This window comes from Ovis canadensis, chromosome 16, assembly GCF_042477335.2.
Source record: "Ovis canadensis isolate MfBH-ARS-UI-01 breed Bighorn chromosome 16, ARS-UI_OviCan_v2, whole genome shotgun sequence".
Taxonomy (NCBI): domain Eukaryota; kingdom Metazoa; phylum Chordata; class Mammalia; order Artiodactyla; family Bovidae; genus Ovis; species Ovis canadensis.
This window is the reverse complement of record NC_091260.1, coordinates 45,180,548-45,195,659: the sequence shown is the minus strand read 5'-3', so window position 1 is coordinate 45,195,659 and position 15,112 is coordinate 45,180,548. Positions and strand designations below refer to the sequence as shown.

At 39.2% G+C, this 15,112-nt stretch overlaps 1 protein-coding gene across 12 annotated transcripts in view; it reads left to right on the top strand.

Moving 5' to 3' along the window:
• GHR (growth hormone receptor) overlaps window positions 1-13,914 on the top strand; it is a 298,640-nt gene extending 284,726 nt beyond the window's left edge. For all 12 annotated transcript variants that reach the window (XM_069556433.1, XM_069556441.1, XM_069556434.1 and 9 more), the window contains 2 exons: window positions 3,910-3,979; window positions 10,906-13,914. In XM_069556433.1, coding sequence (XP_069412534.1) covers window positions 3,910-3,979; window positions 10,906-11,877 — 1,042 coding nt within the window. In that variant the 3' untranslated portion in view covers window positions 11,878-13,914. The remainder of the gene's footprint in view (window positions 1-3,909; window positions 3,980-10,905) is intronic.
• The last annotated feature ends 1,198 nt before the right edge of the window (window positions 13,915-15,112 follow it).

Here is a 15,112-nt window from a genome sequence, read left to right as displayed (position 1 = left end):
CTAGGCCTTTCAGGCATGACCTAAATCAAATTCCTTATGATTATACATTAGAGGTGATGAATAGATTCAAAGGATTAGATCTGGGACACACAGTATCTAAAGAACTATGCAAGTTCATAACATTGTACAGGAGGCAGTGACCAAAACCATCCCAAAGAAAAAGAAATGCAAAGAGGCAAAGTGGTTGTCTGGGGCGGGGGCAGGGGGCCTTTACAAATAGCTGAGAAAAGAAGAGAAGCGAAAGGCATGGGAGAAAGGGTAAAACATACCCAACTGAATGTAGAGTTCTAGGGAATAGCAAGGTGAGATAAGAAGCCCTTCTTAAATAATGCAAAGAAATAAAGAAAAACACTAGAATGGGAAAGACTAGAGATCTCTTCAATAAAATTGAAGATATCAAAGGAACATTTCATGCAAGGATGGGCAGGATAAAGGACAGAAATGGTAAGGACCTAACAGAAGCAGGAGAGATTAAAAAGAGGTGGCATGAATACACAAAACAACTATACAAAAAGGTCTTAATGACCCAGATAACCACGATGGTGTAGTCACTACCTAGACATCCTGGAGTATAAAGTCAAGTGGGCCTCAGGAAGCATTACTACAAACAAAGCTAGTGAACATGACCGAATTCCAACTAAGCTCTTTCAAATCCTGAAAGATGATGCTGCGAAAGTTCTGCACTCAATATGTCAGCAAATTTGGAAAACTCAGCAGTGGCCACAGGACTAAAAAAGATCAGTTTTCATTCCAGTCCCAAAGAAGGGCAATACCAAAGAGTGTTCAAGCTACTGTACAGCTGTGCTCATTTCACATGCTAGCAAGGTAATACTCAAAATCCTTCAAGCTAGGCTTCAACAGTATGTGGACCAAGAACTTCCAGATATACCAGCTAAATTTAGAAAAGGCAGAGGAACAAGAGATCAAATTGCCAACATCTGCTAGATCGTGGGGAAAGCAAGGGAATTCCAGAAAAACATTTACTTCTGCTTCATTGACTACGCTAAAGCCTTTGATTGTGTGGATCACAACAAACCAGAAAATTCCTAAAGAGATGGAAATACCAGATGGAAATACCACTTCACCTGTCTCATGAGAAACTTGTATGCAATAGTTAAAACAAGACACAGAACAACAGACTGGTTCATACTTGGGAGAGGAGTACATCAAGGCTATATATTGTCACCCTGCTTATTAAATTTATTTGCAGAGTATCATGCTAAATGCTGGGCTGGATGAATCACAAACTGGAAGCAAGACTGCCAGGAGAAACATCAATAACCTCAGATATGCAGATGACACCACTCTAATGGCAGAAAGCAAAGAACAAAAGAGTCTCTTGATGAGGGTGAAAAGAGAGTGGAAAAAGTTGGCTTGAAACAACATTCAAAAAAAGCTAAGAGTATGGCATCCAGTCCCATCACTTTATGGCAAATAGAAGGGGGAAAAGGGAAGTAGTGACAGATTTTATTTTCTTGGGCTCCAAAATCACTGCTGACAGTGACTGCAGCCATGAAATTAAAAGATGCTGCTCCATGGAAGGAAAGCTATCACACATCTAGACAGCATATTAGAAAGCAGAGATATCACTTTGCCAACAAAGGTCCGTATAGTCAAAAAAACCTATGGTTTTTCCAGTAGCCATGTACGTATGTGAGAGTTGGACCATAAAGAAAGCTGAGTGCTGAAGAACTGATTCTTTTGAATTGTGACGCTGGGAGAGTCCCTTGGACAGCAAGGAGATCAAACAGTCAATCCTAAAGGAAATCAGTCCTGACTAATTCATCGGAAGGACTGATGCTAAAGCTGAAACTCCAATACTTTGGCCACCTGATTCGAAGAACCGACTCACTGGAAAAGACCCTGATGCTGGGAAAGACTGGGGGCAGCTGAGAATGAGATGGTTAGATAGCAACACCAACTCAAGGGACATGAGTTTAAGCAAACTCCAGAAGTTAATGGAGAATAGAGGAGCCTGCTGGTGTGCTGCAGTCCATGGGATTGCAAGAGTCAGACATGAGTTAGCAACTAAACAACAACAGAACCTGTGAATTCTTTATTTAGAAATGCAGAACCAAGTTAACCCAGCAGCATGACAGAAAGCAAAGGGCATGGGTTTTGGAGTCAGCTGCTTTGAATTTGAGTGCCAGCTGAACCAAGTATTAGTGTGTGATTTGAACATGTTCCTTAAGTCTCTAAATCTTTCCACAGATATCTTCTTCCTCCCTCGTCGTGGTAACCACCAAAGGAAATGTTTAGCGCAAATGTTGGCAAAGTTGTTTTTAAAATAACCGAACAGTAAATCTTCGGCTTTCTGGGCTATGCAGTCTCTGTCAGTACTACTTAATTCTGCCACTGTGGCATGAAAGCAGCCATAGATAATATGTAAACTATGCTACATAGATAATATGTAAAATGAACTTGACTCCATGTTCTAAAAAAACTTGCTTTACAAAAACAGAGGGCAGAACAGATTTGGCCCACAGACTGAAATTTGCCAGCACAGTTTCAGTGTTTGGAGGCATTATTAGAGGCATTCAAAAGTGGTAGCAGTTACTAATAGCATGCTTTTTTTTTCCCTATTATTTCTGTTCATCAGTAACAATTTAACACTTGTCCCACTAAGTAAAACTAGTGAGTCTACTCAAATTCAACTTACCAAATGAAATTTGCCTTGGATTAGGTTAAAAAGCGATGAAAACATTCAGAGAATGGGTTCCCTATTGAGTGCTGTGCTTAGTTGCTCAGTCATGTGTGACTCTTTTCAGGCTCATGGACTGTAACCCACCAGGCTCCTCTGTCCATGGGGATTCTTCAGGCAAGAATACTGGAGTGGGTTGCCATGCTGTCCTTCAGGGGATCTTCCCAACCCAGGGATCAAACTAGGCTCTCCTGCACTGCTGGCAGATTCTTTACCAGCTGAGCTACCCAGGACGCCCTCCCTATTGAGTAGACCAGACTATTTATTCACACTGAGTAGAATATCATCTGATATCCCAAAATCAGATTGGAATGTATTATCTCTATTCCAGAGCCACAGTGTTGATTTTAAAATGAAAACTCTATTCACACCACTAATGAAATAGACAAATGATTTACTCAGATTTATTCAGGCAATGTTTCTCTGTGCCAGAAATTTTCTAGGTGCTGGGAATACCCTTAGGCACAAGATAGGCAGGATAGACACTGAAATAAATTATGGTCAAAGGTAACGTAAATATTTGGAACAGAAAATTTAAGTGCATTATGGAATTGTCTATATAAACCTGTGCTAATTAGAAGTAGTTCAGATTTAACCGAAATGAACCATGCAATGACATCCTGGCTAATGAGATTATCTTAGATAATTTTATAATTCATGTGAGCATCTCAGCCCATTCTTTTTTTAGGGTGCATATCTCTACATGGATTGGCTCTTTCTCCTCCCCTTCCCCAACAAATTATGGATATGTATTAAAATTACCTCCTTATAACTGACATGGAAATTGGCCTCAGATGGAATTAAATGTCTAACTCCCAATTCTGAAACTTTATAAAAGACATTAAGGAAAAGTTATAGGAAAACCACATTTTATTTAAATTCACTTTAGATGAGGATTGTTTGGGTTTTTTCCATTCTTTAGTTTTGCCTCATCATTCACTGCTTAATGCTTTTCCTTCTCTTTCTCAGATTCACTTATTCCAAATATTACTTATATCACTTTATATTAGTAATAATATAATATAGTAATATATTAGTATATAATACTAATACTAATATAATATTAGTAATAATATAAAGTTACTTTATATTAGTAATATTAGTAATAATATAGTTACTTTGTATTAGTAATAATATTGTCAATATTTTATTTCTGTCTTTGAGATGAGAATGAGTAACTTACATCAAAACAAAATTTTGTTTTCAAGGATTAAGATGCTGATTCTACCCCCAGTTCCAGTTCCAAAGATTAAAGGAATTGATCCAGATCTCCTCAAGGTAATTAATAAAATATCTAAGTTGTACATGCCACTAATTAAATGTTACCTTAAGAACAGATCCTTATGTTGAAACCTTTTCCAAGCTATATGTATCACATTTAATTTTTTGTATTCCTTCTGGGAAAAGTTTTTAAAAATACATCCCTTAAAATTATGAGAATGTCTTATGTATTTAAGTTATTGACTTCTGAATCAAGATGACAGAGTAGTAAACATGAAGCTCACCTCCTCCCACAAATTTATCAAAAATACATCAACATATGGATTGATCCTCAGAGAATATCTACTGAACACTGGCAGAAGACATCCAAACTCTGGAAAGGGCAAGAAACTCTCCATGTAACTGGGTAGGACAAAAGAAGAAAGAAAGAAATTGGAAAGGGACTCCACCCCAGGAAGTCCCTTCACTGGTGGGGAGATCAGCCAGGACAGAGGGGGAGCTTCAGAGCTTTCGAGAAGAACACAGGAACTGGTTTGTAGCAGCTAGCATGTAGAGAAACCTGAACAGATGGTCAGCGCCCCTCCCCTGCAGTCCCCAGCCAGAGACCCGTGTCCACTGGTGCAAGCTGGGTGCTGAAGCTCAGGCTTCAGAGATTAGACCCAGGGAAAGGACTTGGGTTGGTTGTGTAAAAACAGCCCGAAGGGGCTGCAGTTTGGTGTAACCGCACCTGAGGATGTGTATGGTGGAAGCCTGGACCATCTTAGAGGCCAAGCACCATTGTTTGGGTAAGGGTTGGGGTGGGACCTTGCAGCCTGCTCTCAGGTAACAGGCATTACCCCCCACCCCACCAGCTCCAAGAGCTATCACAAGCTACTACCCACCCCCACACTTCAGGAGTGGTCATGAGCTGACACCACCTTCCTTGTAAACTCAAGGAGTACCTCACCACCTCTGCTCCCAACACGTGCTCCAGGGGCACACATGAGCCACCACAGATTACCTGAGGATTGGACACCAGCTATCACACTTGCACACTCTCCTTATCAAGGGAATAAGGCCAGCAGATACTGAGGAAAAATATGACAGGCATCCATAATAAAAACAAACTACTAGAGTGGATTGCCAATTTCCCTCTCCAGGGGATCTTCCCAACCCAGAGATCAAACCCATATCTCCTGCATTGGCAGGCATATTCTTTACCACTGAGGAATGAGGGAGGCCTCTGACTGTGTGGATGACAATAAACTGGAAAATTCTGAAAGAGATGGGAATACTAGACCACTGGACCTGCCTTTCGAGGAATCTGTATGCAGGTCTGGAAGTTACACTTAGAACTGGACATGGAACAACAGACTGGTTCCAAACAGGAAAAGGAGTACCTCAAGGCTGTATATTGTCACCCTGCTTATTTAACTTATATGCAGAATATATCATGAGAAATCCTGGGCTGGATGAAGCACAAGCTGGAATCAAGATTGCCAGGAGAAATATCAATAACCTCAGATATGCAAGTGATACCACCCTTATGGCAGAGAGTGAAGAACTAAAGAGCCTCTTGATGAAAGTGAAAGAGGAGAGTGAAAAAGTTGGCTTAAAACTCAACATTCAGAAAACAAAGATTATGGCATCTGGTCCCATCACTTCCTGGCAAATAGGTGGGGAAACAATGGAAACAGTGAGGGACTTTACTCTTTAGGGGCTCCAAAATCACTGCAGATGGTGACTGCAGCCATGAAATTAAAAGACGCTTGCTCCTTGGACGAAAAGCTATGACCAACCTAGACAGCATGTTAAAAAGCAGAGACATTATTTTGCCAACAAAGGCCCATCTACTCAAAGCTATGGTTTTTCTAATAGTCATGTATGGATGTGAGAGTTGGACTGTGAAGAAAGCTGAGCGCCAAAGAATTAATGCTTTTGAACTGTAGTGTTGGAGAAGACTCTTGAGAGTCTCTTGGACTGCAAGGAGACCAAACCTGTCAATCCTAAATAAATCATTCCTGAATATTCATTTTAAGGACTGATGCTGAAGCTGAAACTCCATTACTCTGGCCACCTGATGCAAAGAACTGACTCATTGGAAAAGACCCTATTGCTGGGAAAGATTGAAGGCAGGAGGAGAAGGGGACAACTGAGGATGGGATGGTTGGATGGCATTACCAACTTAATGAACATGAGTTTGAGTAAACTCCAGGAGTTGGTGATGGTCAGGGAAGCCTGGCATGCTGCAGTCCATGGGGTCACAAAGAGTTGGACACAACTGAGCAACTGAACTGAACTGAACTGACTTCCGTACCTAAAGGGCCTCCCTGGTGGCTCAGCTAGTAAAGAACCCACCAGTCAATGCAAGAGATGCAGGTTCAATCCCTGGGATGGGTAGACACCTGGAGAAGGAAATGGCAAACCACTCCAGTATTCTTGCCTGGAAAATTCCATGGATAGAGGAGCCTAGCGGGCTATAGTCCATGGATCACAAAGAGTCAGACATGACTGAGCATACACACATACAAAGGAAATACTGAAAGGCTTTCTCTAAACATAAAAGAAGTAAGAATATATAGAGAAGAGGAAATCACAGTTAGAAAGTAAATCACCTAAATAAACCAGTATGCAGATTTTTTTTTAATGTTTGTGAAAGTGATGATAACCCAAATGAACAGCAAAAGGATGAACATGAAGATGTAAGAGGATATCAAAATCCTAAAATGTGGGAGAAAAGAGTACAAAATGTAAAATTTTTTAATCATTTTCTAGAATGTGTTTGAGCCTGTATGATTACCAGTCTAAGGCAGGTAGAATATAATATGGTATATACATACTTGAAAAAACAAGGTAACCACAAATTTAAAACATAACAGATTCACAAAAACCAAAAGGAACATAATACAAAAATAACTCAAACCACAAAAAAAAAGAAGGAGGGGGACAAGGAAGAAATTTAAAAATCCGTGGGAAAGCAGGACTTAAAATAGCAATAAATACGTATCAATTAATAATTACCTTAAATGTCAGTGGACGAAACGTCCCAATCAGAATACACAGAGTGGCAGACTGTGTGAAAAAATGAAGAGCCTACATTATGTTGCCTACAGGAGACCCAGTTTAGAGCAAAGGACACACAGATTGAAAGGTGATGGGGGAAGATTTCCTGCAAATGGAAATGACAAAGTGGGAATCACAATACACATGTCAGACAAAACATACCTTAAAATAAAGGCCATAAAAAAAATAAAGAAGGACACTATATAAAGATAAAAGGATCAATACAAGAAAAGAACTTTATCCTCATCAACATATATGCAACTAATGTTGCAGCACCCAAATACATAAAACAGATCCTAACAGATATAAAGGGAGAAACCTACAGGAATACAGTAATAGTACGAGACCTTTAACACCCTATTCACATCAGTGGACAGATCTTCTAGACAGAAATCAGGGCAACAGGGATCATAAATGACATGATAGGTCTAACTGTTCTAATTGATATTTTCAGGACATTATATCCATAAAAAACAGAATACACATTATTTAAATGCACATGAAATGTTCTCTAGGATTGAGCACATACTGGGGCACAAAAACAGGCCTCAACAAAGAATATAGACATTATCTCAAGCATCTTTTCTGACCACAGTGGCATGAAACTAAAAGTCAACTGCAGAAAAAGAAATGAAATAAAAATGATCACAAATCAATATGCTACTAAAAAACCAATGAGTCAATGATGAAAGTAAATTAAAAACTACTTTGAGAAAGATGACAATGAAAATACAACCATACAAAATCTTTGAGATGTAGCAAAAGCAGTTCTTAGAGGGAAATTTATAGCTATACAGGCCTTCCTCATCAAAACAAGAAAAAAACCTAATCTACCACTTGAAGTAGAAAACGAACAAAACATAAAATCAGCAAAAGGAAGGAAATAATCAAGATCAAAGAGGAAATAAATAAAATAGTGGTTAAAAAATAGAAAAAAAAAACAATAAAACCAAAAGTTCATTCTTTGAAAAGGTAAACAAGATTGATAAACCTCTGGCCAGGCTCACCAAGAAGAAGAGAGAGAACCCAAAGAAACAAGAAATGAGAAAGGAGACATAAAAACTGATATCACAATAATAACAAAGACCATAGAGAATGCTACAAACAATTATATGCCAACAAATTTGACAACCTAGAAATGGGCAAGTTTCCAGAAACATACCCACCAGATTTGAATCACAGCCACCAAAGTTGAATCAAGAAATAGATAATTAGAAAATACCAGTCACTAGAGGTAAAATGGAATATGTAATTTTAAAATTTCCTATAAAGAAAAGTCCAGGACCAGATGGCTTCACAGGTGAATTCTACCAAACATACAAAGAAGAAATAACACTGATCCTTCTCAAAGGCTTCCAAAAAATGGAAGAGGAGTTCCAAAGACATTCTATGAAACCACCCTGATACCAAAACCAGACAAAGACACCACCAAAGAAGAAAATTACAGGCCAATATCTTTGAGGAATATAGATGCAAAAATTCTCAGCAAAATATTAGCAGACCAAATCCAAAAGCAATAACAAAAAAAAGATCATATACTACAAAGCAAGAGTCATTCCAAGTTCACAAGGATGTTCAACTCACACAAGTCAATGTGATACACAAACAAAAGACAAAATCACATGATCATCTCAAGAAAAAAGACCATCTGACAAAATTTCACATCCATTCATGATAGAACTCTTACCAAAGTGGGTATGAAGGGAACATATTGCAACATAATAAAAGCCAAATGACAAACCCACACCCAATGTAATAGCCAATGGTGAAAAGCTGAAAGCCTTCATGCTAAAATCTAGAACAGGACCAGGATGCCCACTCTCACTTCTTCTATTTAACATAGTACTGGAAGTCCTAGCCAGAGAAACCAGACAAGAAAAAGAAAATGTATCCAAGTTGGAAGGGAAGAGGCCAACTGTTACATGCAGATGACTTAAATATAAGGCATTTTACCATCAGGGCTTCCCTGGTAGCTCAGACAGTAAAAAATCTACTTGTAATACAGGAGACCTGGGTTCAATCCCTGGGTTGGAAGGATCCCCTGGAGAAGGGCATGGGAACCCTTTCCAGTATTCTTGCCTGAAGAATCCCCATGGACAGAGGAGCCTCCTAGGCTATAGTCCATGGGGTCACAAAGAGTTGCACATGACTGAGCAACTAACACATACATACCATCAAGCTCCTAGAAGAGATCATAGGCAAAACATTCTCTGACATAAATCATATCAATGTATTCTTAGGTCAGTTTCCCAAGGCAATAGAAATAAAAGCAAAAATAAACAAATGGGACTTGATCAAACTTACAAGCTTTTGCACAGCAAAAGAAACCATAAAGGAAAAGAACCTACATAATGGGAGAAAGTATTTGCAAATAATAAGACCACAAGGGCTTCATTTCCAAAATATGAAAACCAGCTCATACAACAACAATAAAAACCCAATCGAAAACTGGGCAGAAGACCTAAACAGACATTTCTTCAAAGAAATACAAATGGCCAATAGGCACATGAAAAGATGTTAAACATTGCTAATTATTAGAGAAGTACAAATCAAAACTACAACAACGTACCACCTCACACCAGTCAGAATGGCCATCATTAAAAACTACAAATAACAGGTGCTGGAGAGGATGTGAACAAAAGGGAACCCTCCTACACTGTTGGAATGTAAGTTGGTACAGCCACTATGGAAAATATTTATAGTATGGAGATTTCTCAGAAAACTAAAGAATTACCATATGATTCAAGCTTTTTGTTGGCAGGAAAGCTATGACAAAGCTAGACAGTGTGATGAAAAGTGGAGACATTACTCTGCTGACAAAGGTCTGTATAGTCAAAGCTTTGGTCTTCCCAGTGGTCACATACATTTGTGAGAGATGGACTGTAAAGAAGGCAGAGCTCCAAAGAATTGATGCCTTCAAACTGTGGTGATGGAGAAGGCTCCTGAAAGTCCCCTGTACAGCAAGGAGATCAAACCAGTCAATCTTAAGGGAGATCAATCCTGAATACTCATTGGAAGGACTGATGCTGAAGCAGCAGTATTTTGTTCATCTGATGACAACAGCCAACTCATCAAAAAAGTCCCTGATGCTGGGAAAGATTGAGGGCAGAAGGAGAAGAGGGCATCAGAGGATAAGATGGCTGAATGGCATCACTGATGCAATGGACATTAACTTGGGCAAACTTTGGAAGATGGAGAGGGACAGGGAGGCCTGGCGTGCTGTGGTCTGTGGGGTCGCAAAGAGTCAGACACGACTGGCGACTGAATAACAACAACAGTGATCCAACAGTCCCACTTCTAGACATATATCCAGACAAAACTCTAATCCAAGAAGATGCATGCACCCCTGTGTTCATAGAATCACTATTCATAATAGCCAAGACTGGGAAACAATCTAAATGTCCATCAACAGATGAATGAATAAAGATGTGGTACATATATACAATGGAATACTACTCAGCCATTTAAAAAAGAATGAAATGATGCTATTTGTAGCAACAAGGATGCAAGTAGAGATTATCATACTGAGTGAAGTAAATCATAAAGAGAAAGACAGATACCATATGATACCACTTATCTGTGGAATCTAAAATATGATACTAATGAATCTATGTACAAAACAAAAACAGACTCACAGACATAAAGAACAGACTCATGATTGCCAAGGGGCAGAGGGTTGGAGGAGGGATGGTGTGATGCTGGGGTGAGCAGATATAAGCTATTACATATGGAATGGATAAACAAGGTCCTTCTGTATAGCACAGAGAACTATGTTCAGTATCCTCTGATGAACCATAATGGAAAATTTTAAAAAAGAAAAGTTCTTCACTAATGTATTTGTTAGACGGTTTGTTATATGATTTTGTTACTGATTAGACTCAGTATTATTTGTTAAATCAATTGTTGTGAGTTTATTTTCATAGATCTTTTCTATTTTATAGGAAGGAAAATTAGAAGAGGTGAATACAATCTTAGCCATTCATGACAACTATAAACACGAATTCTACAATGATGACTCTTGGGTTGAATTTATTGAACTAGATATTGATGACCCTGATGAGAAGACTGAAGGGTCAGACACAGACAGACTTCTAAGCAATGACCATGAAAAATCACTCAGTATCTTTGGGGCAAAGGATGATGACTCTGGGCGTACCAGCTGTTATGAACCTGACATTCTGGAGACTGATTTCCATGTCAGTGACATGTGCGATGGTACCTCAGAGGTTGCTCAGCCACAAAGGTTAAAAGGGGAAGCAGATATCTTGTGCCTTGATCAGAAGAATCAAAATAACTCACCTTCTAATGATGCTGCCCCTGCTAGCCAGCAGCCCAGTGTTATCCTAGTAGAGGAAAACAAACCAAGACCACTTCCTATTGGTGGAACTGAGTCAACTCATCAAGCTGTCCATACACAGCTCAGCAATCCAAGTTCATTGGCAAACATTGATTTTTATGCCCAGGTAAGCGACATTACACCAGCAGGGAATGTGGTCCTTTCCCCAGGCCAAAAGAATAAGACTGGGAACCCCCAGTGTGACACGCACCCAGAAGTGGTCACACCCAGCCAAGCAAACTTCATCGTGGACAGCGCTTACTTCTGCGAGGTAGATGCCAAAAAGTACATTGCCCTGGCCCCTGATGTTGAGGCTGAATCACATATAGAGCCAAGCTTTAACCAGGAAGACATTTACATCACCACAGAAAGCCTTACCACTACAGCCGGGAGGTCAGGGACAGCAGAACATGTTCCAAGTTCTGAGATACCTGTCCCAGATTATACCTCCATTCATATAGTACAGTCTCCACAGGGCCTCGTACTCAATGCGACTGCCCTGCCCTTGCCTGACAAAGAGTTTCTCTCATCATGTGGCTATGTGAGCACAGACCAACTGAACAAAATCATGCCGTAGCTTTTGTTTGATTTCCCATGAGCTACCCATTGAATGGCACAGGGTTGGCTGGGGCATGAATGCTTAAACCAAAACAATGTTTAAACTTTTTTGGGGGAGGGGGATGAGTTGAGGGTGGAGAATATGAATTCTAAATGCCTTTTCCTGAAATGTTGAAACATAATATTAAAAAAATAAGAAGAATCCTTAATCAGATAAATATTCCTGTTGTGAATTGTAAATATTTTAAAGAACTATCTCAAAGACTGTTTAGTGGCAGTAATTGTCTTGTTATTGTGGGTGTTAATTTTGTGCTACTAAGCATTGAATGGCTATGTTTTTTAATGTATAGTTAATCATGCTTTTTGAAAAAGCGAAAAATCAGGTGGCTTTTGCAGTTCAGGAAGATTGAATGCAAATCATAGCACAGGCTAATTTTTTTTTAATAATTGGGAACTAAAATTATAGGTAAGAAGACAAGAAATAGTTTGGATACGTAAAACATTTATTTTGGCATAAAATGGATAAAGATATTTTTAATAATTTACACTTTAAGCATGGCTATTTTCTATTACACTGTACACGGTGTATTGTAGTTCATGCCAACCCATCTAAAGAATGTAATAACTGCAGTCTAAAGCTGGTTTAATGCTTTGGTCAATGTACCTGAAGAAAAACTAGTTTTTTACAAGGCCCTTTTTATACCTCCTAAAACTCTTTAAGTGATTCTGAAATGATTGTAGTTAGCTGCATTCTTGGAAAGTACTCATCTTATCTGAATTTGTAAACAAATATTTGTTAATTTAGAAAACTTTTAAATGTTTGCACAAATCAACTTACCATGAACCAAAAAAAAAAAAAAACCACAGAAGAACAACAACAAAAAAACACCTTTTCTTACCCAAGTTTTGGTTCATGTCAGAGGGCTACATACTAAGAGAAGTAGAAATCACAGCTCATTCCTATTGACCAGGATGCTTAATCACTGCAGTACCCTGGAAAAAAGTGTCTTAGTGCATGCATATCATAAGAATCAAGCCTTAGAACCTCCACCGCAATGTCTCGTATTTCATAGTTATCTAAGGAAGGAACAGGAACAAGAAGCATTTTGTAAGTTGAAGCTGGTCAAAGTGAAGTTAACCAGATTATGGAATAAAAGTTCAAGAAGTAGGTTTTTCTTTCATACCCGATAGCCAGACACATGCTCATTGTTAGTGATAATGAAAAACAAGCAAAAAAAACCCCAAGATTTTAAATCCCTAAAGATAACTCAAAAATGTATTTAAACCCATAGCAGAAACTTTCTTCCTCACCACATCTTTTATAGGATTTATTTAAAGCAGTAAAATAAGTTTCATCATTTTTTACCTCCTCTCTGAGTGAATTGGCCTTAAAGCTGGTAGTTAGAAGAAAAAGAGGTCTGAGTAATTTGTAAGTTATTGCTCAATCCCTTAATAAATTAAACATCATTCACAGGAGCATTGGGATTGCTCCACAAAAGGTTTGTCAAGAAGAGAAGACTCATCTCACTCATGAATGCGTCTCACTTTTTTTTTTTTAAGTTAATAAAACTTTAAAGTTAGCTTTAACTTGAAAAGCATATTTGCCATTTAGCTCAGACCTTTTTAGAAAATAAGCTTAATGGTTGGTAATTTTAAATTCTTCTTTCTTGCAGAAAAACTAGAATTGGGTGTTTAAAGTTCAATATGTTACTTGTAATAAATGTTCAATAGGTTTTCTGCTATCTTGCTGCTATGGTTTTCTCTAAGAGCTACATAATTTAGTTTCATAGACAATTTCATCTATGTAGAACCTAATTCAACTTAAAACTGTGTGTTTGGGGAAACTATCTTACCATTTCACAGTAGGCTGACAACATTTCTATAGCCAAAAATAGCTAAATACCTCAATCGGTCTCCGAATGTCATTTTGGTACTTTGCTGGCCACACAAGCCATTATTCACTAGTATGACTAGTTGTGTCCTGCAGTTTATATTTAACTTTCTTTATGTCTGTGGATTTTTTTCCTTCAAAGTTTAATAAATTTATTTTCTTGGATTTGTGATGGTATCCTTCTGTTATCAACACCACAGAAAAACATCCTCAACCAGACTGCATACTCTTGAGTTCTTCTCCTTGTAAGGAGAACTTAGCACAGTAGCTTAAACACAATAGCAATGTGTGTGATTTTTGATCTGGGCTGAAATACAGAAGCAGAGGAAACAGCTCCTTACTTCTTCTTCTTCTTCTTTTTTTTTTTTAAGGAAACAACAGCCCAGTGCAAAAATATCCTGCTGGCTTTCCTGGACTCTTAGAGCCATATTTTGGATGCATCAAAGCATGCATGACACTTGTGGGGGTGTTTGTTTGTGAGAAGGGGGAGAGTTTAAGCCTGTTGCCTAGAAGGGAAAAACAGCTCTCCCTCTACCATTCACACATTAGAAGAAGTCAGTTTGTCAGACAAGCCCCTTGTCATAATGGGAGACTGATAAGAAGTCAAGACTGGGAGGGAAGCTAGTCAAGCAGGTTGTGTAGGACCCTGAGAACAGGAAGCCCATGAGGCAGAGATTCTTCCACAGAAGGTTCCAGCTCCTACAGAGGTGAAATTGTGATAAAATCAAATCCTATACACACCAGGTGGGCAACCCACAAATAGGAAAATGATTATATTTCAGAGATTCTCCCACAGGAGTGACAGTTTTGAGTCTTGCATCAGGCTCCCTAGCCCAGGGGTCTAGCATTGGGAGGAAGTGCCCCCAGAACATCTGGCTTTGAAGGCAACTGGGTTTGATCACAAGACTTCCATAGGACTGGGGAAAACAGAAATTCCTCTCTTGGAGGGCACATACAAGGTCATATAAGGGCACACAAGATCTTGAGAACCCAAGAGGAAAAGCAGTGACCTCATAAGACCCTGGGTCAGACCTACCTGCTTGTATTGGAGGGTCTCCTACAGAACCAGCAGCAGGTGGCTGTGACTCACTGCAGGGACAAAGACACTGGTAGCAATAGTTCTGGAGGGTACTTATTGGCATGAGCTCTCCTGGAGGCCACCATTTTCTCACCAAGACCTGGCCCCACCCAACAGCCTATAGGCTCCAGTGCTGGAACACTTCAGGCCAAACAGCCAATGGGGTGGGAACACAGTCCACCCATCAGCTGGCAGGCTGCCTAAAGTTTTACTAAGCCCACAGCTGGTCACTAAACACAACCCTTGACATGGTCCTGCCCAGAGGAGAAACAAGACCCAGCTTCA